The sequence below is a fragment of the Microcebus murinus genome, chromosome 14 (genome assembly GCF_040939455.1).
Source record: "Microcebus murinus isolate Inina chromosome 14, M.murinus_Inina_mat1.0, whole genome shotgun sequence".
Lineage (NCBI taxonomy): Eukaryota > Metazoa > Chordata > Mammalia > Primates > Cheirogaleidae > Microcebus > Microcebus murinus.
Genome location: NC_134117.1, coordinates 5,743,560 through 5,768,699, shown reverse-complemented (window position 1 = coordinate 5,768,699; position 25,140 = coordinate 5,743,560). Strand labels below are relative to the sequence as shown.

Here is a 25,140-nt window from a genome sequence, read left to right as displayed (position 1 = left end):
CGGTGCTCCTGCCGGTGGCTGTCCTGCTGTGCCGCTACTGCAGAGCGTCCAGGTCGTTCCAGGGAGTCAGGTGGGCAAAGGGACTGGCCCTCCTCAAACGGGACACCCGGGCTGTCTGCCTGAGCAGGCCCTTCCTGGCTGCTGTGGCCACAGCGGGGTGAGGGCAGGCAGAGCGGGAGCTTTGACAGGGCGAAAGGCAGCAGAGTTACAGCCTTATTGCTCTTCCTTCCGGCTTGGGTTCGTGAGCTCATGGGTAGAATGTTCTCTGCCTGGGGCTGTGTGTCAGCGCTGCTCGGCTGTCACTGGACCTTGCTGAGCTTCCTATCTGGTGTGCGAATCAGCACCTTGGCCGCCCGCTCTGTCCTGGGCCCCGTAGGCTGAAGGCTGCGGGACGGGCCGCCCGAGTGACTCTGCCTGGTGCCCGTGCAGAGGCCGGGCTGGACTGATCTCCTCTTGCCTGAGCGGGGGACTCTCAGGGTGCTCCCTCAGTCACTGCCAGTGATGGGGGATGGTGAGGTGGGCCTCGGGGACCCTGGCACAGCTGAGCTGTGTGAAAATCCTGGGGGAGCTGACAGGGAGGCTGTCGGTCAGGATAATTCACTTGAGCTCTTTTCAAAATGGTTTTCAGCTTCCTTGGAGAGGGGAGCAATTGCCCACACAGTGGGTGAAATAAGACAGGGATTCCCGCCACTTCTCCCAGCTCACTTAGGTGTGAGAAGTTAAGCCTCTGGGTAGGATGGCAAATGCCATGGCCTGCACCTGGGGGGCCGGTGGCGACCAAGGTCAGACCGGTCAGACCCAGTGCTGTGTCTTTTGCTTTACTTAAGCACCCTGGGACGAGTGGTTGCCCCATGCAACCTTTAATTCAGTTTAATTCTGTCCTGGTTCTGTCACTCACTAGCTGTGTGACCCCGAGAAGTCCTTTTACCTCTTAAGCCTATTTCTTCACCAGAAAAATGGGAACAATGGTCACGTCCACCCCCGGGGTCCTGAGGAATGCGCTCGGACACGGAGAGTGCCGCGCACAGAGCTGCGGCACAGGCAGCTGCTCTACGCAAAGCGCCTCCCAGCCTGACCTGCCAGGGAGCCGGAGGTGTGGGTGGCACAGGGATGTTCCCCACCACTAGCCCACATGCTGCTAAGAGACAAACCCAAGTTTCATTCAACCCAGCTTAAATTCCAGGCCAAGATTTAAAAAGTGGGAATAAAGCTTGGGGACAGATGTTTTGGCAAAGACTTTCTGCAGGGCAGTGTGTTTGCAGATGAACCTCTTCTGAGGAGATACCCCCTCCCTGCCCCTCCAACGCCAGGAGGAGAAGATGGTCTGGCTACCCAGTGCAGCCGTGTATTTCTGAAGGAAAGCAGTCTCTCTGCATTTGAATTACAATTGTCCATAGCTCACAAGCAGGAACTCGAAAGTCCTTTTTATAGCATGAATAAACCAGCGTCAGACATAGCAACTTTTATCATTCGTACCAGGTTGGTCGGTTACCAGAGGTGAGCGTATCTGTTTCCTCCTTGAGCACAGCTTTGCACTGAAAATGACACACAGTGAGTAACAAACACATTTAGTGATCACGAGTAGCCAGCGCGGTTTATTTGATTTCCTTCCTGCTGGGCACAGAAAGCTCTCGCAGGGCCTGGGCTGGCGTGTGTCTGGGCTAGGGTCCAAATTGGCTTCTGTGGAGGGCAGTCACATGCATGCAGGCCTGATGCCAGCCCCAGGCCAGGCCCTGGCCCCTGGTCCTCAGCTGGTTCCACTCAGGCTTGAGGCAGGAGTTTGGTGGTGGCAGCTCCCAAGAGCCCTAGTCCGATGCCTGGCCCATGCAGAGGCAGCAGCAAGTGGCCCTGGCCCCATGGGGAGGAGCCCAGCCCAGGAAGGCTGCCCCGGGCAAGGCTGCTGGGCGGCTGACTCAGCAGCAGGCGCGGGGCTGCAGGGCCTCTCTGACGCCAGTGGCCAGGGCCCGCGGCGTGGGGCTCTCCGCAGTACAGCTCACAGGCAGGCCCTGGGCGGCCAGTGCGCGCGCTGTGGTGGGACCGATGGCTGCGAACTGTAAAGAGAGAAGAGAGAACAGAGCCTCAGCGCACCAGCCATGCTGGGGAGGCAGGCGGCTGGACGTACGCAGGGCTGTCAGCCGCCTTTCCCTGGGGCCTTAGTCCTCATGTGACGTGTTTACATAAATGATAGCGCCACCTGACTCGGGCCGGCTTCACAATCTGCAAAATACCTCTGCATCCACGATCGTATCACAGACTCCCTGCCACCCTGTGTGAGAGCAGCCATTTCTAGGGCTCAGGTGAGGAGCCAGGGACGTACCAGGTCCCGGATCGCTGGCTGCATCTGCAAGGCCCTTCCTCACACCCCAGCTGCAGACAGTTCTGCTTTGGGTTTCAAGGGGCCCTGGATGGGGTCCATGGGAGCAGGGTGTGGCAGGGGGTGCCTGGATCCCTCAGAAAAGCAGACAAGGGCTCTGGGGCCAGAGGGTTCAGGGTTCAAATCCCAGCCCCACAGGACAGTGGTCTCCATCTCTTTATCCATAAAACAGAAAGGGATACTGGACCCTTCACTGGGCTGCTATGGGATTAAATGAGGTGACACAAAACCCCACTGAATACCTTACCTTAATTTGATCCACGCTGTCACCAGATAACTCTTGAATATGCTTGAGACTGTATGTAACGCCGGAAGGACTGAAAAACGTGATGCTGGCTGGAACACCCTGCAGGGAAGAGAAAGCGAGATCCGGTCCCTTGCCCTGAGGCTGGGGAGACAGAACATTCCTCTAGCTTCATCAGCATCAACAACTCAAGCCACAGGCAGCCCCGGTGGCTTTACCACAGGAGCGGTTCCTGGTTGATGCTGGCATTTTCTGCTCCAACAAGGCGAAATTCGGCAAGGAACTGCTGAAAGGAGCAGGCTGCGACCAGAAGGCTGGCGCTGCTCCTTGGTCGCCGTGCTGGCTCCCAGGTCTGTGTGCGCCTGGCCAGAGGACAGCACCGACATCTGGGAGCTCATGCCCTCCCCCTGTGCCTCCACCACCTGCCCTCCTGCCACAGCGCTCCCTGGAAACGCCACGTACCTGCGTGGCGTAGTAGCTGCGCAGGTTCACCTGGATTGCTGGGTGTGGAGTCGTCTGATACACAGTGATGCTTTCCAGGGGGATCCCTGTGCACAGTCAAAACCAGGGAAAGACGTTACCACGCTGGGAATACACTGGGGTCTCCGACACCACGGAGCGCAGCCGGGGGAACCTCCCAGAGCAGCACGACCCTCCTGGAACCAGCTGTGCTCAGAAACCGAGAGGCCGGACTCAGAGCAAGGGGCCTCGGACAGCCCCCTGCAAACTGCTGAACGCTGCAGAGCGGCTCCCACAACCGAGGCGGCTGAGTGGCCGAGGCAGGACAAAGAACCAGGAACCATGGCCTCTTTCATACCCATGAATGCCTTTTGTTCCCCATGTTCGTGTGGGTTTGTCCACAGGGACAGTCCCTAGTCACTCCACGAATCCTACGCATTCAGGATTCACATGCCAGGAAGCAAGACCCAAGAGCAGCTCTTGGGAGGCCGGGAGTCTGGAGGCCCAGCTGCTGCCAGCTGTGCCCCACGTGGTCATGGGGCCCCTCTCTGGGCCTCAGGGTGCCCACGTGTCGATGAAATGATCAGGCTCTGGACATTCCCACGTTCCTTCCCCTGCCATAAAGTGATGCTAAACACTCCCAGGGGTTTTCAGGGCTGGTGACGAGAGGGGAGGTGGTGACGGGTCTAGCACGCATTTAAGTCACTACAGATTTACTGGGGCAGCCATGCAGTATGTGAAAAACACTGAAAAGTAGTGAAACTTCAGGCTTATGAAAATGAAATGGGATAGGAAAGAAAATCTCTCAGAAGAGATCAAGATAATTTCAGCATAAAGCAGCAATTTGTCACCATTTCATACCCCAAAACCTAAAGAAAGAAACTGAAGTATCAAACTGCTGATTTGTGTATGATTTAAGGATACCTGGGACCAAACTTGCTCTTATTTTCACCTGGTGGTTTCCTGTGCCAGAAAGGCTAATGATTTTGCTGATCTTATTAACTAATGTCCTCTACCTTTATTCCTGGTAGCATTTAGAAGACAGATGACAATCTGGGTACAAGAGATATCTTTTAATGTGATGGGGGAAAGAGGGGAGAGTTACAAGGTCTGAGATGACCCTGGGTCACACTGTTCACGGGGACTGCTGCCAGAGGTAACGGTCACAGTTCCATGACGCGCTTGCTTTTGGAGGGCAGGGCATCACACTACGCACACGACCTCAGAGCAGCCGGGAGCTTGGTCCTGTGGTCACACGTTTCGCAGGTGAGGACACTGATGCACAGGGAGATGGCATCGCTTACCCTGTTCACACGGCTAATACACAGCAGAGGGAGAATTCAAATCTGTTCTCTTACCCTAAAGTTGATACTCCATACTGCTAATACGCCTTGCTCCCAGACCAACTATGTGACGGGAAGAGGAGTGCAGGTGACCCCTAAGACACCCGAGTCAATGACGGTGACGTGCTCCAGAGGCACAGGCTGATGCTCCCAGAGCTGGAGCGGATGGAGCGGGAGGATGCTGCACGCTGCTGTAAGGTCAGCTCCGTCCGTAGACTCCCTTCTACATGTGGAACCAAGGCTATGGTTCGTCACCTCAGTTATCTGCCCCGGGGCCACCTCCACACCTTCTCCTGTCCCCCATCCCCTTGGTGAAGGCAGCCAAGCAGGCTGAGAAGAGCAGATGCAAGCGAGGCGAGTGCAGACCGCACGCCGTGCTTGACGTGAGGAACGTCCCTGCGGTCCCTTGGCCTGGCCTATCCGACCCAACCCAGGCTGCTTGTGTGGGCTCTGCAGGGCTACCCTCTTCCTTCACCACAAAGGCTCTCAGCAGAGCCCAAAGAGGCCAGTGATGCAGTCAACAAATTCTAGTCACCTTTGTCCTTGAGCATTTTCGGCAGGACTTCTCTCTTGAGGGTTCCACAGGGAAACAGAAGAGGCAGAGCTGATGGCTCCCCTGTGAATGAACAACCAGACTTTGTGAATCTTTGTGACAACTCAGGGTGGTACCTGTGTGCAGTGGCATGTGCTCATTTCTGTGTCACTCTACCGCCTGTGCCTAGCAGGCAACCTGGCCGTGCAGGCTCCGGGCCCACAGACGCCCAGTGGGCTCGGCAGACACCATGGGAAAGGCAGTGCCTATCAGCACAAAGGAGGAAACTTGAAATGTCCCAACTGAATCCTTCTCTGCTGCTGAGGGGAGATCTACCGCAATGATATTTCTGAGTGCTAACTCTCCTCAAGAGATCAAGACAAATAATCCATTCCTTTGGAGGATAAGCTTAATGCTTATGGATTTATCTTCAACCGAAACAGATCAACGCAGTAGTTAAAGCTAACTGATTTTCAACCCAAATAGGCAAATGCAGCTGTTAAAGCTGACACAGAAACGGTGAACTGTGGGGATCAAAGGCTCTGTTCTCCATCCTTTAACGGGAAAAAGGCAGGAATTCCCTACGAGAGTATCATGCAGCTGAGGAGGGGGCTCATAAATAGTCACCCTAGGTGAGCACGATACAATGTCATTTTACTGAAGGATATTTGTGTGTCTGTCCCCCTCTCAGGACTGTGAGAATCAGTCCTGCAGCCAGTAGGCGCTTAACTGCAGATAATTAAGAGGATGGGGACTGATGGAAGCCCAGCAAGTCTGCCTGGCTGCAGGAACTTTCCAAGTCCAGGAGGACATTTCAAATAAATTGCAGTACAACCTATCTGCCTTGGACTCTTTCTCTTTTTAAAAGTTATATTATCTTCTACCTTTTACCATTTAACTGGTAATCACTTTGCCATTAACGGAGATGTCCTGGGAAAGGAGAATCTGTCCGAACAGTGAGTTCGCAGAGTAAGTGGGTTAACTGCTTTAAGCGCTTAAATAGTACCTGTCAGAAAGTCAATCAGTGTTAAATAGTAATAAAATAAATAAGCAATAACTATGCATCGGCCTGTTTACTACAAGCATTGGAAGTAGATTTTTAGCTTTTAAAATAAGGCTTCAAAGTTTATTGGGGGAGAAAAATCATTAATGCCTTGGTAAAACCAAGGTGAAGGTCCTTATTAGCAGTCAACATGGATTTTTATTTGGAAATTCTAATTGCAAATGGAAGATTTTTTAGGACCCACAGATATGCCAGTAATAAATTAGAGGAAATAACAAAGGCTTTGCAAAGAATGCAGACGAGTATTCTCCCAGATAAGGGCAGAATATGTTAATATCTTCCCAACCAAGCCTTGAGTCAGTTAATTGAAATACCAGTGTGATAGCTCACAAGTGACACTGATCTCTTCTGCCTTGTGCCTGCAAAGCAAGGACGCCAGCCTGATGGCTCTGGGCCTTCTAATGAGCAATGACTCAGACATTCTCTTCTGTCTCCTTCCAGAACAAATGCATCAACTGCAGCTACAGCTCAACTTCCTCCCAGGAAACAGGGGGAAGCCACCTAGTCCATGAAGGAGCTAATTGTCCACCCACCCACAGGACCAAAAATCATTTTTGTAAATCCTGGCACTTAATCCCATGAGGAATGTCAAGACCTACCATTTACATTTATTGCTACATTTATAAAAGAAAGAGCTTTGGTACCCTTTAATGCTGTAATCATGACTCCCCAGAAACATTAGAAACAAAAAGCCTGGAGCCGGGTCGTCCTGGACCACCTGCACGCTGCAGCAGCAGCCCCTGGAGTGAACCCGCACACTGACCCGGGAAATTACGCCGGGAGCTGGGCCGTGCCAAGAGCTGCCCCTCCAGTGCTCACCTGCCCTGGACAGCTGGAGCAGCTGCCCGCGGCTTCACGGCAGCTGTGTTTCAACACCTGACTGCACAAAAGTGGATCACTGCCATGTCTAGGCTGATGCTAGAGAAAAGGGCCCTCAGTAATCCATAGTCTGTAGCATTCCACAGGAAGCAACAGGTGGCCATCAGGCTTTTGCTGAAGGGGATGTTTAGCTGTTCAAATGGTCCTCTTTAGTCTGCCTCTGAGGACACTATCCCCAGGTGCCAGGCTGAGCACATCTGCCGTCAGATGCATCCTCACCTCACGAATCACAGGTGGCCACACAAGAAAGGTGCCAACAGTCTTTACTGGCAGCAAACAGTGAATACCTTTTATCCCAAATTACAGTCTCCTGAACCATGTTTTTGGCTTGAAAATGTCTCACAGTTCTGGCTTATAAGATACTCCAGAGAAAATTTAGCAGTGGTCCCTCTCTTTCTGTATAGCCCAGTTAGAGAGAGGGGGTCTGAGATCAGGCAGGCCTCCAGCAGTGCAGACCAAGGCATCTGCAGGAGGCTCCATGTACCCCTGGATATGAGTGAGGTCAGGGGTTGGCCAGCCCTTGGTCTCCAGCAAGGCCTTGATTTCCTCTTCAGTAACATTAATATAACGCAAGATGATTCTGCTTCATTCTCTCATGTATGACATTACACCTATAGCAGGGAGGGTCAAATGACAAGAGTGCAAGAGCCTGTGCCTGCAGCTGGACTGAACACATAGGGAGGAGACAAGATGGGAGATGCACCCTAGACTAGGTGGGACTGCCCTACATGTGCCCGGTGCCCCACATGCACTCGGTCAGCCTTCCCAGCCCTCTCTCTCCAAAATCTTTGCCCATATATTCTGAAGCCTAAAATTCCATAAGGACTCAGTCCCCATTTAAATGCAAACATCCCTAGAACCAGAGCTGTTTTAAGTCCGAGTCCATGTGTAGCTTAATGATGACCTTATGAGGTGAGTCAGCTCTTTACCAGGGAGCAAGTTTTGGGGGAAGGAATTCAGAGAAGGAAGCAGTTCCTAAGAAGAGGGGAAAAGACAACATGCAGAAGGGGAGAGTAACCAGCAGCACTTCCTGCCTCTGCCCCCTGTAGAATCACTTCAGGTGGGCTCTCCGCTGCTTTTATCTCCAAATATTTTGTTTTCTGTTACATTCAAGTTATCTCAAGTTCTTCAGGGGTTAGAAGGAGGCAGGCTAAGCCTCAAACAAGCACACACACACACACACACACACACACACACACTGATAGGTTATGGTCCTGAAGTGTGTTATATGCTGCTCTCCAATCAATCTCACCACCATGAATGCTCTAAGGAAATATTCTTTTCCCTGGGTAGTGGCTGTGAGATCAATAAGCAAAAAATAAATGGGCTTCATTTAGGATGGTCTTTTTCTACTTACTGGAACAAATATATTCTGCAAGCTTTTCTGCATTTCCACAGTTTTCTCCTTCTGTATCCAGGCCAATTTTACTCACTGGAAAACAACAAAGAAATGTATTTCTTCACCCAGTTATTGAAGTCCTTTTGTTCCATTGTGGTTTTTTAATGTGCAAATACACAGGCATACACTTTACAAAGCACACAGAGAAAGGTCTCCTCTTGAAAGCCGGTGTGCTGCCAAAAGATCTCAGGTGTCCATTCAGAGAGAAGATGCTGGGTCTTGTCCCTGCCCCCCCCCCATCCCTGTGGCTTTGGGTGAGGCCTTAGCTAGCTTCTCTGAGCTCTGTGTAGCTCATCTATAAGAGGGGAAAACACTAACCATGTGGGGCTGGTTTAAGGGCCATGTGAGACAATGACAGCAAATTGCATGCCATCTAAGAGCTCAGTAAAGGCTGTTTTCTTAACAGTCAGGAGACAGTGAGCACATGGGATCTACTTTTTGCAGGAGTCTGCAGTAGAGAGCCCTCATTTTGTTAGGGAGACGAGGTCAGACCACATCCAGAAAGGTGTCATGGGTTGATGTGGCTAGACTAACATGGAAGGAAGGGAGGAAAGGTTTCATAACAATCCGCCAGCAGGGACCCACAGCATTACAAACGCATGCCATTTACAGAGAAGGGCTACACCAGCCCCTTCCGTGAGACACCTATGCATGAGCTGGGGAAGCAGCAGACAGACCCAGCCTCCCCTGTACTTTTCCAGACAGTGAACACTTGGCCACTCCGCAGAGGGTGTTAATGAGGGAAGGGCCCAGGGGCCAGCTCAGTTAGCACTGCTACCTGCTCACAGGAATGTGGGCCTTCTGTGAGGAAAGAGGGGTTGTGGGAGTTCCACTTAGGAGTCACACAAGAGGCCGGCTAGTAACAAATGAAAGCTTTAATAAAAATACCACCAGCTTTTAATTTACATATCATCAAAAATGTGCTGAGTCAAAGAGAAAAATGTCCCATGCAGTTGTAAACTTTGTTCAGGAACTAAACTCTCGCTCATGCTGCAGTGCCAACCCAGGCTGGGCTTCCCCTACTCTGTTTTTGAGTTCAGAAGGGTGAAATGCACCAGAGAACTCTGAAAAACCTGCAGGAACTGAACAGAGACATAAGAACTTGCAGTGAGGCAGGTAATTAATATTGACATTAGTATGCATTAATATGCACTTTTCCTAAGTAATGAGACAACAGGAGCCACACCCAAGAACTAACTTAATATACAGCTTTGCTGATCACAAAATAGGCACTTGTTCATTTGATCCTTATGCTACAACCCCATGAGCAGACAATTATGCTGCACTTGAGAGGAGGCAGCTGAGGCTGTGGCAGGTGAGCTGGGGCCAACCCTGACTGCCTGTGGCTATCTGGTCCACCCCGAAACCCACAGAAGGTGCTCAAAACACATGTGGCCCTGGGGAATACACGTTTGGTCCAAGGTCTCAGCCCCTGCCTGTGGTCAGAGAGACTGCTCCAAGTCAGTATAAGCACATCAACCAACACTCCAGCCTGGGCAAGCCCATCTTAAGGGCCTTCCTCAGGTAAAGACTGATAGTGAAATTTCAAATTATCCACAGTGGTGTTAAACCAAGCTAATCACAGACAAACCTGCCATACAGTATTTTTCACATTCGAGAGGGTAAGACACTGACTGCCACAATGGAGCCAGTTTGCTGGGCTTATGTAAACCTGTGGAGTGAAATCCTCTGCCTGCTGATGTCTATGTTGAAAAGGTGTCATTTGGTAAAACTGAAAGTAAAATAAATCCTTAGTGCAAAGGTAAATCAGTAAGAATCAAGAAATGAGATGAAGATATTAATAAGGTTATAGATAAGATGATTTCTGTAAAGTCTTTCCAGAGTTTATGGGAAAACATGGCAGTGAAATAAAAAAGATGGCTGGGCGCGGTGGCTCACGCCTGTAATCCTGGCACTCTGGGAGGCCGAGGCGGGCGGATTGCTCGAGGTCAGGAGTTCGAAACCAGCCTGAGCAAGAGTGAGACCCCCGTCTCTACTATAAATAGAAAGAAATTAATTGGCCAACTAATATATAGAGAAAATTAGCCGGGCATGGTGGCGCATGCCTGTGGTCCCAGCTACTCGCGAGGCTGAGGCAGGATTGCTTGAGCCCAGGAGTTTGAGGTTGCTGTGAGCTAGGCTGACGCCACAGCACTCACTCTAGCCTCGGTAACAAAGTGAGACTCTGTCTCAAAAAAAGAAAAATAAAAAAGATACGGCTTTAAAAATGGTAAAATGTCTGCATGCTTATGCAGCGGGGCATGGTGGCTTTGGGAAAATGCTATTGTGGATTCGAGCAGTGGCTGTACCACTGACTAAGTGTGTGACCCTGGCAGATCACATCTTCTCTCTCAGGCTCAGTTTTTGTTTTTCCGTTGGGAAAATGGGCTTATTAAAACTTTCCTTATGAAAATGAGAAATCATAAAGTTACAGAGCACAGTGCCTGATATATTAGCAGGGAGTCAAACGCTGTAGATGACAATTAGTTCCAGCAGTGCAATATATATCCCTCACAATGAAGTTGCTTTACAAAGAGTCTGTGTTCTGGGTTGAGTTGTTAATTGTTATGCTGCTATCGTGGGATCACTGGGCTGGGTTTAGAAGGCCAAGCAACAGTAGCCACTAAATAGCTCCCAGGTCCAGCCCTGCAATCAGTGGGGGAAGGTGAGCACCTCACCTTTGGGCAGCAAATGGAAGGTGCTCCCCTGGGGGGAACGGCCGAGTTGCAAGGAATCAGCCCACAGGCCAACCCACTCCGCTTCTTCAACACAGATTGAAATCTTATTAAAATATGCAGAAATTATCCAACCGAATAATGTTCTCAGGAGATTTCATGCAGTCCTGTATAGTAAGTCCTCATTTAACATTGTCAGTAGGTTCTTGGAAACTGCCACATTAAGTGAGTGGACAGCAAGTCCTCAATATCATCTTGTTCAATGTATTTTCACTATAATGTTGAGAAAAAACAATTGGTTTCTTTATGTCATTTCACCTAAAGTGGCAGTTTCCAAGAACCTATCGGCCACATTGAGGACTTACTGTACAAATACTGCAGTATGTGCTTTTCTCCATCTATCAGTCATCAATAATATCTGCAAAGTTGTAAGTCTAGGAGCACCATTTATGAAGAAACACAGACATCTTCTCCAAGTAGATTTCTACAGTGAGACTTCTTGATGTTCACTGGACCCTGTTCATTTCTACTTTGAGGAAAATGCCTACCTTTGCTTCTCTTTGCTTCTCCTGACCTGGTCCACAGGCTCTGAGAAGCCAGGCAGGCTCTTGGCCAGTGGGCTCCTGGGTGACCCAGTGACCCTGAGAGCCATGTCCCTGTGCCATCCCCCACCCACACGTGGGCTGGACTGACTGATGAGATTCAAATTAAAGGAAGATGGCAGAAGTGATGGGATGTCACTTCTGAGATTAGGTTATAAAAAGACTGTGGCTTCTGTCACGGGTGCTCTCTTTTCACTCTCTCTCTCTCGGATAACCTCGTGACAGGGGACGCCAGCTGCCAGACTCAGGTAGCCCCGTCCAGAGGCCATGCGAGTGAGCTAAGAAACAGATCTTCTGAGGCCTGCTGACAGCCAAGTGAGAGATTCTGGAATCGGACCCTCCCCGAGTCAAGCCTCAGGATGTGTACAGCAGCAGCCACCAGCTTGATTGTAGCCTGGTGACAGCCCTGAGCTAGAAGAACCCAAATAAGCCATGCCCAGATTTCTGGCCTATAGAAACAGTGAGATAATAAATGCTTCTTTCTAGTTACTAAGTTTTGGGGTAATTTGTTATACAGCAAAAGATGACTAATGCACCGGGCCTGGTCTCCTCCCACCTGCTGGTGCTCAACTCCCTCTAATTCTCCGGCTCTTGCTGAGACTCTGGATGAATAGAAACCTCAGGTAGTTCGAGTTCGGGCAACGCCTCCTCTCTGTGCCCACTACAGGGAACTCGTTTGCACACTGTGTCTGAAAAGGCGAACTAACAGAATGTTCGAAGTTGGGTAACTGACTTTCATGTTAAGGAAGAATGTGGTTTCCTCTAAAAGAGATTTTTAAAAGTTGTGAAATTCCTGATTTCATCTCTCCTTTGATAATACGTTCCCAGCATTCAGAACATGTCCTTTCCCTTCACAACCGAATAAACAGGAACCAGCCAGAGTCCAGCGAGTGCCCAACTGAGACCAGAGCTCTGTGCTTGTGCTGCCTTGATGATGCCCCACTCCCAGCTACTCTTCTGAGTTTCAAGACATAGATTCCCATAATGGTATCACCGCCGTCTTTTTTCTAGTTTTCTTCTCATTTGACAGAACAGGGACAGCAAATTGCAGAGGGATGCTGCTGAAATCAAACTGAAGGGTGTGTGATAGCTCAAGATGATCTTTTATCAGCTAATATGTGAAAGCTAGGAAAATTTACAAATGGACTATATATTTGATAGTCAAATTTTTGGTATGTTAGTCAGAAATTGCCTATATTCTTTCCTGTTCTCATTCAGAAAAAAGAAATAGTAAAGGAAAGTACAAGCAAATTCTCACTTTTAGGGGGAGATGTGCAGGAGTGGAGGTGGTTCCCTTGGCAAACAAGCCACTGACCCCCTCTCCCTGGCCGACCTGCTGAGCTTGTGGTGACAGTCATGCTGTGCAGAAGAGCCAGGCATCACCCTTCAATCGGCCTTGCAACTCCCAACTGATCCCCAACTTCATTTTGTTCTCTGCAAAATGTTCTTTTAATTTTTTAACTATTTTCACTCATAGTACTTGAGTGAAATTCAATATTTTGAAATTCATTTGGACAAGTTGAACCATTTTGAAACAAACTTACAGGTTAATTTATTCACAGTTGCTAAGCATTGTTTTAAGTATTTATAATGTTAATTTTTAATGATTCATTATTCACATTTTATGCTTAAAAAAGAATATATAAATTCAAGACTATTTGGAAAAATGTAGAAAATATTAAGAAGCTATAAAAACTATAATAGCACTATATGGAGATTTAGGCTTTTTAAAATTATAATAAAATATATAACATAAAACTTTACCATTTTAATCACTTAAGTGTATAATCCAGTGGCATTAAGAATATTAACAATGGGATTAGTGAGCCAAAAGGTACAAACATTTTAATAAAGCTTTTGAATATACACTGACCAAGCATTTCTCAAAAGATGTAAACCAATTTGTAATACCATTTGGCATTGTTTGAATATATTTGTTTCACTGCACTCTTATCAATTATATTTTAATTAACTTTTACAAATTTAATAAGCAAAAAATATTTTTATACTGAATTAAAGTGTTTAAAAGAAGCAAAAGAACACCATTTTTTGGTGTTTTGTTTTTTTTTTTACCTTGATTCCTTACCTAGAGAAGCAGTAGCATTTCCAACAACATACACTGACTTAGCATTCCATTTTTCTTTCAGAGACTTTTCCCAGACTGCAAAACATGAAAATATATGAGAGTTGCAAATACCAAAGTGGCCACTTGGACTGTTGTCGAAGGTTGCTTGTTCGTCCTAAGAAAGCAAAGCAAATTATTAATAACCAAATGTAAAGAACAACATCTCAAACTAAAATTCCACTTTCATATTGTTCATATTTTGCAGGCAAATTTAAAAAAATCTCTTTGGTAAATGTTTCAGTATGCCTTGTTGGAAATATTAACTCATTTCCACAGCTGGTACTGTGTAAAATTTTTAATATGTACTAGCGGCATTTTTAATGTGTACTAAAAAACTAACATAACTTGAAGAATTAATTTGCATCATGGCATTAAAATTTTTAAATCTGGACTTTTTAAAGAAAAGTCACTGATCATTGAAAAATGTGTCTAATAAAGAAATACAATTGGTTTTAATTGGGACGTAAATCTGAAAGCAGTTAACAAACCGTAATCTCAATTGAGAGGGCTAATTTATCCATGAGGTCAAAGTAGAAATAATAAATTTCAGGTTCATTAACAAATACAATTTAATACAGAATACTACTACTTTATGATCAAAAAAAAGAGAGAAAATCCTTAAATATGAATTGAAGAAAAATCAAAGAGAAAATGGATTGTATAAATATATATCACAAGGCCACTGGGCATTCAATACATTTTTAAAACACAGAGAAACAATTCTTCTTTCCTAAAATCTGATTATGAACGTAACTTTCCCTTAAATTCAATAGTATTACTCTACCTTTTACACTCATAGGGAAACTCCCTTTTAAACAGTTACCAAAGATTGAGTTTCACTTTCTTTCTTACTCCACAAATATTTATTAAACAATTACCCATAGCCTGTGAATAAACCCTTTTCCCAGCCTCGAGGCAGAATGACTGGAGTGGGTGCCGGGTGGGTCACAAGGCTGTGGAGCCAGCTCTGCCCCGTGGCTCCTCGTGTGTGCCCTGCAAGTCAGGCAGCCCAGCTCGTCTCATCTGTTTCTGCATCAAGGTAACTGGGATCCACTATGCTCCTACTGCCTATCCCATATGGTTGTCATGAGAATCACAATCAGAAAACACATGGAAAATGATTTTTAAACTAAAAAGCACTGTAAAAAGTTTCAGTGACCATTCTGGAGTTTTCCTCTTTTTCATTATCTTCATCCTCAAAGCGCACACAAAAGGAAAAGTACAATGGTGAGACAAAGCACCCCGAAGCACCACCAGGGAGAAGTACACATGCTTCCCTGCTTTGGAATCAACAGCACTTCCAGCTCCGAGTTTCTTAGGGTCCTCATTCCTAAGAAAAATATCAGACTTTCTCTTCAACAGACAGTGAATGTGTACATGACATCACCAAGAAGGTGATATGTTTAGGCTATGATGTAAAGCCTCGTTAAATATGAAGAGAGAGAATAATAACTATTCGCCACCGTCACTTACTCGGTGCCCACTCTGCTCCAGGTAACGTCCCAGATGCTTGAATCGTGAATCTGCGACTTACAGACTGTGTGGTCTTGGAAAGTTCCATACCCTCTCTTCTTCGGGCCCTCATCTGCCAAGCGGAAGTGCTAATCGTACCTACCTCACAGGATAAAGCATTCAGGACAGTGTCTGGCACAGAGTGGGCACTCAATAAGTTCCACTTAGCTAACAGTAGAAGTAATAATTGCAGATGTTATTATGTCCACTTTAAAGACAAGGAAACTGATGTGCAGAGAGGTCAAGGAACTTGCCCGGGTCAGAGTGGCTGCACGAGCCCAAGACTAACTCTCCCCACAGCTCTCTGGCAGCCCCTCTCCCTGCTGCCTCTGCGTGTGAGTATAACTCTGCAGGCAGCCGGCCGGGGTTTGAAGCCTGGCTCTGCACTCACTGGTTCTGTGGCCTTGGACAAGTGCTTACTCTTCCCAGCCTCCGTTTTCTCAACGGTAGTATGAGATCATAGTACTGTGGGCCTCTGGATTTTTATACAGGGTTAAATGAGGTAATAAATGGGAAGGATTTAACACAGAGTCTGACATACACAGGCACTCCATAAATGTTAGCTAGTAAGCTGTTCAATCGCATTTACTAAGAAGGGGCTTGTTCAGACTGAAACCCGGGGTCCTGTCAATGGGCAGTGCCATTTTCATACTGTTTTGATGGAGAAGGAAGGAGGTGGGACGAAGGGTCAAAGAGATGACTACATCTCTAAACACCAGCCATGGCATTGATCATTTTCATATATTGTTGTATTTCCTCATCATCCCTTTGATAAAACTGGTATTTATCCTATTTTCAGAGGAAGAGGTGCCTGATATATTCTAAGGGGAGATATGAATGTCCAGCAGGTGAACATTTAAGATTCTCCCTCAGTGACATATGTCTGGGACTTTAGGAGACAGCCCCGTCACCTGGTTCCCAAAAAAGTGTCTGTGAGCTGACATCACTAAGCACCTACTCCTGTTAGAAATGTAGCTGTTTCTAGAATCTAGTCTCCCAGCAGGAAAAATAAGAGTAGATACAAGTCTAATGGGATTCACAGCAGACCTGCCCTCACCTTCTGTTTTATTGTCTTTCTCCAAACACAACTCCACTGCTTCCACTGCTCTGGGGCTGGTAAAAATGAGTCCCCCGTAACCTTCAGGATGAGACAGCTGCACACCAAAAAGCAATAAAGGTATTTTATATGATGGCCAAGTTCAACATCTCCCAAGAAGCTATGACCCATAATTCCAAATGCTTCACAAAAGTCAAAGGCAAACGAATTCCTTCCACCCATCCACCCAACACTTATTGAGTGCTGGAATTATTTATTCTAGGCTTTTTAGGATACACAGGTGAATTCATTATTCATAGCATTTCCCTTAGGAAGCTCACAGTCTAGGGGAGACAGAAATGGGGTAGTGTCACTGCAGCCAAGAGGGCAAGCCTGGCTCAGCCTGGGACTGGGTGGCGTGCAGGCAGGAGGGCAGACTTGACCTGCATATTTAATAACATGACTATTCAGGAGGTGATATCCATACTGAAGCCCTGATTTTCAAAGATAATAATGGTGATGTTACCTACTGAACATTTATTTATTCTGAGCCAGGCACTGGGCTGTTGTATACATCCGACGTCACTGAAGCTGTGGGCACTGAATCTTTACTATGAAACATTTGGAAGGCTTTACTGGGCTTGTCTCCTGCAATATCTGTCACCCTTACACAGGAAGCATAACTGAAGCTGTGGGCAGAAGCTCTGGGTTTGAATATCAGCCCTGTCTCTCACTTGCTGGAGGCCCCGGCTAAGTTGCCTAACCTGGGGCCCCAGTGCCTAACATGGGAAAAGCACACCTACCTGTATGGCCTGCTTTGCAGAGGTTGGGGGTAGGGCTAAATTAAATGAGAGTATGAATGAAAGGGTTCTAGGACTGTTGAAAGCAATGCAGGTTTGGTGCTCTCACCATGACCTGCTCTTCTGGGCCCTGATCTCCAGGTCTGGGTGGCTTTCTGGAAGAGTTGGTAGAAGCTCAGCCAAAGAATAACAGCAGCAGCAGTCTCCTGGAGCCAGGTAAGGTTCTGCTGCCTTTGTTTTAAAGTTTGGTTTTAAAAAAAATTGACGGGGTAGTAAAATAGTCATTTTGGCTTGGGCTGGCAAGAATCCAAACACTAACCTGGTGCTCAGACAGGCCTTACCTTCTCAGAGAAACTGGGAAGAGACAAAAACTCAAATGATAAAACAGGAATCAAAGTGGCTTCAAGTCCATATAATCCTAATTCCTGAAAACGAAAGAATATAGTTCTGGATTGGCCAGGGCTGTTTTGAAAATAAAGGTCATGATATCACAATTGATCCTGTGTCAGTTCCTCTGAGTTTTCACAGAACCCTCCCCTGCCAGCTCCAGCCCCCCTTGACTCCATTAGTAAGGACGCTGTGTTTTACGGGACGAGGAGTCTCAGGCCACTTACCCTGACATATGGATCCTGGCCACCATCATCTTCTTTAGCATCTTTTAGTAAAAGAACCTTCATTGTTGCCTGGTGGTCCTTATAGGGCACTGTGACAGGGCAAGGAAACGGATCTTAATTAGATCTCAAAGACTCTTCCTAAGCAATGTTGGATGGGGACGGAGCACAAGAAGAAGGTAACTAATTGCTAGCTGAAGAGACCTATCCCTCCCACACCATGACTCAGCACTAATGGGCTTGTTCTTTCTGAAGACCCTTGTCACTGATAAGGCCAAGGGAGAGCATGGTAGCAGTTGATATCACTTGGGGAGGCAGATGAAAGCCACTAGCGAAAGTCAAGTGTCCTACACATTTGTGGCTTAGAGAAAAGAACAGGTGCAAATTCTGGGTTGTGTCAACAACAAATAGAGAAATGGGTATCTTATATTTTAAAGAGACAAATAATTATTTCCATTTCAAGATAAATATGCTAAGTAGCTCATAAGACTTTAGGAAATAATTATATTGACTATGCCATTTCTCAAATGATGTTTTCTAAATGTTGTCAAGTATCACCAGGTAATCCAAAAACCTGGAAAACAACTTATCAACGTGTATCAAAAGCCTTATACACTTCATACTTCCTTCCTATAATTTCACTTCTAAGAACACATACTAAGGTAACACTCATAAATATGTACAAAGATTTAACATAAAGATGTTCGCTCTGGCATTCTTTAGGATTATAAATGATTGGAAATAATGTAAATGTTCAACAATGAGGGAATGGTTAAATAAATCATGGTACAGTTATATGGAATCATTAAAATATTCACAAATAATTACATGGATTATTTAATCACAAAATAATCTTAAGTAAAAAAACAGGATTCAGAATTACATTAAGTAGTATGATTTTATAGATTATAAATACACAAAAGGATATGTATCAAAATATTAGTAATTGAGTGGTAGCTTAGGATTGTTATCTTCTTCTTTACCTCTTTCAGTATTATACAATTTTTTTTTTACAATGAACATTATAAAACTCTTTTTATCAAGGGGGAAAGGCACATTATAATCATCCCAAAGGCCTCAAAATAAATCCTGCTGAGGAACTGCAGAATAAATCTGCTTGAGATGCAGATTATCATCCCATAAATGGCATCAGACCCACCAGTTAGTTACTTAATAAATACTATGCAGTGGCTTTTTACTTTTAATGTCCTTTTAAAAAATTTCAGAAGATTACAGGGGTACAAATGCTTTGGCTACATATATTGTTTTGCACCACCCAAATTGGAGCTACAAGTGTGCCTAAACCCCAGACATCTCACACTGTACCCATTAGGTGTGAATTCACCTTCTCCCCCCTCCCACCTGCCCAATGCCCTATGAATGTTACTTCCGTATGTGCACATAGGTATCGATCACCGTATCAATTTAATGGTGAGTACATGTGGCACTTGTTTTTCCATTCTTGTGATACTTCACTTACAAGAATGGGCTTCAGCTCCATCCAGGATAATACAAGTTCACCATTGTTTTTTGTGGCTGAGGAGTACTCCATGGTATACATATACCACATTTTATTAGTCTACTCATGTATTGATTGGCACTTGGGTTGTTTCCACATCTTTGCAGTTGCGAGTTGTGCTGCTATGAACTTCCAAGTGCAGATGTCTTTTTTATAGAATGTCTTTTTTTCCTTTGGGTAGATACCCACTAGTGGAAGTGCTGGATCAAAGGGTAGTTCTACTTTCAGTTCTTTGAGGTATCTCCATATTAATTTCCATAGAGGTTGTACTAATTTGCAGTGCCACCAGTAGTGTGTGAGTGTTCCCATTTTTCCGCATCCATGACAACATTTGTTTTTTTTGGACTTTTTGATAAAAGCCATTCTCATTGGAGTTAAGACATATCTCATTGTGGTTTTGATTTGCATTTCCCTGATGATTAGAGATATTGAGCACTCTTTCATATGTTTGCTGGCCATTAGTCTGACTTCTTTTGAAAAGTTTCTGTTCATGTCCTTTGCCCACTTTTTAATAGGGTTGTTTGATTTTTTCTTGTTGACATTCCTGAGTTCTATACAGATTCTAGTTATCAGCCCTTTATCGAATGTGTAGCATGCAAATATTTTCTCTCATTCTATAAGTTGCCTATTTACTCTAATGATAGTTTCCTTGGCTGTGCAGAGCTTTTTAATTTAATCAGGTCCCATTTTTGTTCTTCTTGTTGCTGTGATTGCTTTTGGGGTCCTCTTCATAAACTGTTTGCCTAGACCTATGTCGGTAAGAGTTTTCCAACATTTTCTTCTAGAATTCTTATGATTTCATGCCGTAGGTTTAAATCTGTTATCCATCATGAGTTGATTTTTGTGAGAAGTGAGAGGTGCAGATCCTATTTCAGTCTTCTGCATGTGGCTATTCAATTTCCCAGCACCATTTATTGAATATGGATTCTTTTCCCCAGTGTATGTTTTAGTCTGCTTTGTCAAAGATCAGATGGCTATAGGAGGATGGTTTTATATCTGGGTACTCAGTTCTGTTCCACTGGTCTATGTCTCTGTTCTTGTGCCAATACCATGCCATTTTGGTTGCTATAGCCTCGTAGTATAGCTTGAAGTCCAGTAAATTGATGGCTCCCAATTTGTTCTTTTTGCTGAAGGTTGCTTTGGCTATATGGGGTCTTCTCTGGTTCTGTATGAAGTGTAGAATTATTTTTGCTAGATCTGTGAAAAATGATGTTGGTATTTTAATAAGGATTGCATTGACTCTGTAGATCACTTTGGATAGTATAGACATTTTAACAATGTTGATTCTACCGATCCATGAGCATGGTATGGTTTTCCATCTATTTACATCCTCTGCTATTGCCTTCCTCAGTGTTTTGTAGTTCTCCCTGTAGAGGTCTTTCATCTCCTTAAATTTATTCCTAGGTATTTTATTTTCTTTGTTGCTATTGTGAAAGGTATTGAGTCTTTGATTTGGTTCTCACTTTGACTATTGTTGGCATATGGGAATGCTACTGATTTGTGTATGTTGATTTTGTAACCTGAGACTTGGCTGAATTTGTTTATCCATTCCTGTAGTCTCATGGCAGAATCTTTGTGGTTTTCTAGATATAAGATCATATCATCAACAAAGAGTGAAAGTTTGACCTCTTCTTTCCTCATTTAGATGCCCTTGATTTCCTTCTCTTATCTGATTGCTCTGGCTAGGACTTCCAGCACTATGTTGAATAGAAGTGGTGATAGAAGGCAACCTTGTCTGGGTCTAGTTCTAAGTAGGAATGCTTTCAATTTTTCCCCTTTCAGTATGATACTGGCTGAGGGTCTGGCAAGTGTGGCTTTTATAATTTTGAAGTAAGTCCCATTTATGCGTATTTTATTAAGTGTTATCATAAAAGGGTGCTGAATTTTGTTGAATGCTTTTTTTGCATCTATTGAGAGGATCATACTGGTCTTTGTTTTTACTTCCATTTATATGGTAAATTACATTTATAGATTTGCATATGTTGAAGCATCCCTGCATCTCTGGGATGACGCCCACTTGGTTGTGATACATTATTTTTTTGATAAGCACCTGAATTCAATTTGCTAGTTTTTTATTGAGAATTTCTGCATCTATATTCACAAGAGATATTGGCCTGTAGTTTTATTTTTTGTTGTTATTGTTGATTCCTGTCTGGTTCTAGTTCTAAGCAGAAATGCTTTCAATTTTTCCCCATTCAGTATGGTGCTGGCTGAGGTATCAGGGTGATGTTGGCTTTGTGAAACATGTTGGGGAAGATTCCTTTCTTCTTGGTGTTGTGGAATCATTTCTGCAGGATAGGCACCAGTTTTTCTTTGTAGGTCTGGTAAAATTTGGGTGTGAAACCATCTGGTCTAGGATTTTTTTTTTTTTTTTTTTAGGAAAGTTTTTATTGCTGCTTCCATTTTGGTACTTAATATTGGTCTGTTCAGGAATTCAATTTCTTTCTTATTGAGCCTAGGGAGGCGGTGTGCTCTTAAGAATTTGTCCATTTCCTCCACGTTTTCAAGTTTACATGTGTAGAGATTTTTAGAGTATTCATAGATGATATTTTGTATTTCTGTGTTATCAGCTGTAATTTCTCCTTTTTCATTCCTGATTGAGTTTATTAGAGTACTTTCTTTCCTGCTTCTGGTTAATCTAGCAAGAAGCCTGGAAATTTTGTTTATCTTTTCAAATAACTAGCTTTTTGTTTTATTAATCTTCCGTATAGTATTGTTATTGATTTCATTTAGTTCTGCTCTAATCTCTTTTTTCTGCAGTGGTTGATAGGAGTCAACAGAATACCCTGCTTAAAGCAGAAATGTGTCAACTCCATTACTTATAAGTTATTCCTGAATATATTTCTGGAATATTATATTATCTATGGAACATTATAGAAAAATTTGGCTCAAAATCAACTATTTTGTATCTAAGCAATAAAACTTGGGTGAATAAATAATAATTATGAAATTAAGTTCTAATTATTGCTCCTGTTGAGGTGTTAGCTAGAGAGATTGGGGATTTGGGGAAATGGTCAGTATGGTTCCTATCATTTCCTGAAACTATTCAAAATGTGTCTCATACAGATATTAGGAGCCTACCCTTCTGCAATGGTCACTTTTGTGTCACCTTGACTAGGCTTCCTAATTTTTATAAACACTAATCTAGATGTTGCTGGGAAGTATCCTGGAGTTACAATAAAGTCTGCCATCAACTGGCTTTAGGGGAGATTATCCTAGGTAACCTGGGTGGGCCTGATTCAGTCAGTTCAAAAGGTTTAATAAGAGCAGAACTGAGGCTTCCCTGAGGAAGAGGCAATTTTATCTGTGGATGAAGCTTCAGCCTCTGCTGAACCCCAGTGTGCCCTTCCTGTGGGCCCACCCTCCTTATTGGCTTACAACGTAGATTCACACTTGCCTTGCCAGCACCCACAGTTGCTCAAGCCAATTCCTCAAAGTAAATTTCCAAATATAACTCTTACTGGTTCTGTTTCTCTGGTTGAATTCTAACTAACACACTTTGTAATTTGAGGGCTCCAGGAATCTTATATGCCACTGAGTGGTAGGTAAAATGGATTTTCTGCTAAGGCATAGATCCTTTTGTGGCACACAAAGCAAGCAACAAGTGTGGGGATGAAAGAGCCAAGCATGATTTTGTTGGAAGCAGGCAATCCAGAGCTCCACTCACCACCCACCATGTCTGTGCCATGGATACAGGCTCTGGGATACAGACCCCCATGTTCTTTCTCAGCCTTGAAGAGCCCTAAGCAGACAGTAGAGATGCAAACTCCCTGCTCCAGCACTCTGCCTCAGTACCTGCCAAAAAACCAGATTTTAAGGACTCAGATAACCCAGCCACAGAGAAAAGAAAAAAATAAAGAACACCTAGAGCAGCTTTGCTGCTGCTTTTGTTATCAGTTTGCTGAAGTGGAGGGGGAAAAGCCCCTTTTACCAGCCAGGCGCAGTGGCTCACGCCTGTAATCCTAGCTCTCTGGGAGCCAAGGCAGGCGGATTGCTCAAGGTCAGGAGTTCGAAACCAGCCTGAGCAAGAGCAAGACCCTGTCTCTACTATAAATAGAAAGAAATTAATTGGCCAACGAATATATATAGAAAAAATTAGCCGGGCATGGTGGCACACGCCTGTAGTCCCAGCTACTAGGGAGGCTGAGGCAGTAGGATTGCTTGAGCCCAGGAGTTTGAGGTTGCTGTGAGCTAGGCTGACGCCACAGCACTCACACCAGCCTGGGCAACAAAGCTAGACTGTCTCAAAAAAAAAAAAAAAAAAAGCCCCTTTTACCCTTTAAAAGCACCAAGGCATTGGCCTCACTGCCTGGCACTTCCTTTCCTTCCTCTGTGGCCATTCCCTCCTTCTCTCTTTCTTACTTTCTTTCCCAGGAAAATAAACTTTGTACTTCCTTTAATCCTAAACAAGGTGTGAAAATTCTTTCTCTACCTGTGGTGACACACACCTAGTAAATTTCTACCTTTTCAGTAAGTATATTAATATCCATGATGTGGCCTGGTAGACAGGAGACTCTCAGGAAAGATGGAAATCATAGAACACAATCATGGGGGCTCTGGACTAATAGGGCCCTTTACAGTATCCTGACTCTATATTCTCCTGCTGAAGGATTATGAATTCGTATGATGTTATCACGCTGCTGTTTAAACCTCTTCAGTGATGCCACCTCACTACTAGGGGCAGCTCATTCCATTTTTATAATACAACATATCCAATCCACTCCCTTTACTGCACAGAGAAAAAAATGTTGAACCATAGATCTCATTCCCAGAAAACTGATGTCTTCTGATCAATGATTTTCCTTCCAAATAAGTCTTTACAGCAGGCTGAAAATTGGTAACCTGTAGAATAAACCTGACTGGTAAATGCATTTCATTTGGCACAGATTTTAAAAATCAAGATATTTCATGTAAAAATCCAGAACTCCAGTTCCTCCTAAAGTGGAAAGATCTGACAACACTGGGCCAGTATTTCCACTTGGTCACAGCTGGTGGCAGCTGAGGCATGTACACACTCTAGTTTGTCACAGGCCTGTCCACTCTATTCTGTCAAATAGGATCAGGTCTTTAATTTGGATAACCCCAATGGCCCTGAAGCATTTAAGGTTGTGAAACCAGCTTTAAAAAGCTTTTTAGGCCAGCTGCGGTGGTGGCTCACAGCTGCAATCCCAGTGACTCCGGAGGCTGAGGTGGGAGGGTCGCTTGAGCCCAGCAGTCCTAGGCTGCGGTGAGGTCCGATCTGCCACTACACTGTGGCCTGGGCGACAGCGCAAGACCCGGCTCCAAAACAAAAACAAAAAACCCAAACAAATTTTGGATCAGAGGGTTACCTGGGCAAGGATTCGGATGGGATTCCTTCCATCACTGACTAGCCTGTGCCCTCGGCTGTTTTGGGAGCACACCGCGGGCGGGGTCGAGTCTGAAGGGGGGTTATCTGCACGCGTGGGGTTATCTGCACGTGTCCGCTGACCTTCCGGTGAAGGCCAGACCAGTGGCCTCCGGGTCCAGTCCCAACTTGTCACATATCGCTAGGAAACCCGGGCAGGCCCCTGCACGCCCGCGGGCGCCAGTGTCTTCCCTGGTACCGGGGCAGCGGCACCTACCTCACTGGCTGGTGAGGGCCGAAGGGGCGGAGATGGGACCGTGCCCAGCACGGCGCCTGGCACACTGCAGGCGCCCAGGCGGGGAGCGGTATCTCGCAGTCCCAGCAAAGAGGCTGCAGGACAAATGCCAACAGAGCGCACAGTCCCCTCCCCGCGCCAGGCCCGGGAAGCCCAGCACCCCGACCCATGGGTTGCAGGGGCCCGAGCAGCTCCCGCCTGGGCGCTCGCGCATGCGCACAGACATCGAGGCCCTGGGCGACTAAGCCAGATGGGTCGAACCACTGCGCGAAGGGGAGGGACAGCCTTGGAAGAGGTGAAGCAGAACGGAGGGAGAAAGAAAAGAGACCACGCTAGGACCCCAGAC

The 25,140-nt window shown here is 45.6% G+C and overlaps 1 protein-coding gene across 4 annotated transcripts; it reads right to left on the bottom strand.

Annotated features, from left to right (window-relative positions):
• Positions 1-1,567: 1,567 nt before the first annotated feature.
• Positions 1,568-25,012, bottom strand: UROS (uroporphyrinogen III synthase). Of its 4 annotated transcripts, none has more exons than XM_076009714.1 (12): positions 24,777-25,012; positions 22,841-22,968; positions 17,658-17,746; positions 17,385-17,468; positions 16,265-16,361; positions 15,169-15,306; positions 13,657-13,731; positions 8,252-8,326; positions 4,956-5,036; positions 3,081-3,166; positions 2,622-2,720; positions 1,568-2,051 (listed from the first exon to the last, which is right to left on the bottom strand). In XM_076009714.1, the coding sequence occupies exons 2-12, from the start codon at positions 22,848-22,850 to the stop codon at positions 1,914-1,916; spliced, it is 972 nt and encodes a 323-aa protein (XP_075865829.1). In that variant the 5' UTR covers positions 22,851-22,968; positions 24,777-25,012; the 3' UTR covers positions 1,568-1,913. The 4 variants fall into 4 exon arrangements, with proteins under 4 accessions (XP_075865829.1, XP_075865830.1, XP_012636821.2 ...); XM_076009715.1 differs by lacking the exon at positions 24,777-25,012 and adding an exon at positions 24,504-24,637; XM_012781367.3 differs by lacking the exon at positions 15,169-15,306.
• Positions 25,013-25,140: the final 128 nt, after the last annotated feature.

Excerpts from the sequence above, each read along its gene's own strand:
- UROS (XM_076009714.1), bottom strand. Across the intron at positions 15,307-16,264 it reads GAAAGACAATAAAACAGAAG|GTACGATTAGCACTTCCGCT; the intron begins GTGAGGGCAGGT and ends CCTGTGAGGTAG. Across the intron at positions 8,327-13,656 it reads AAATGCTACTGCTTCTCTAG|TGAGTAAAATTGGCCTGGAT; the intron begins GTAAGGAATCAA and ends GTTGTTTTCCAG.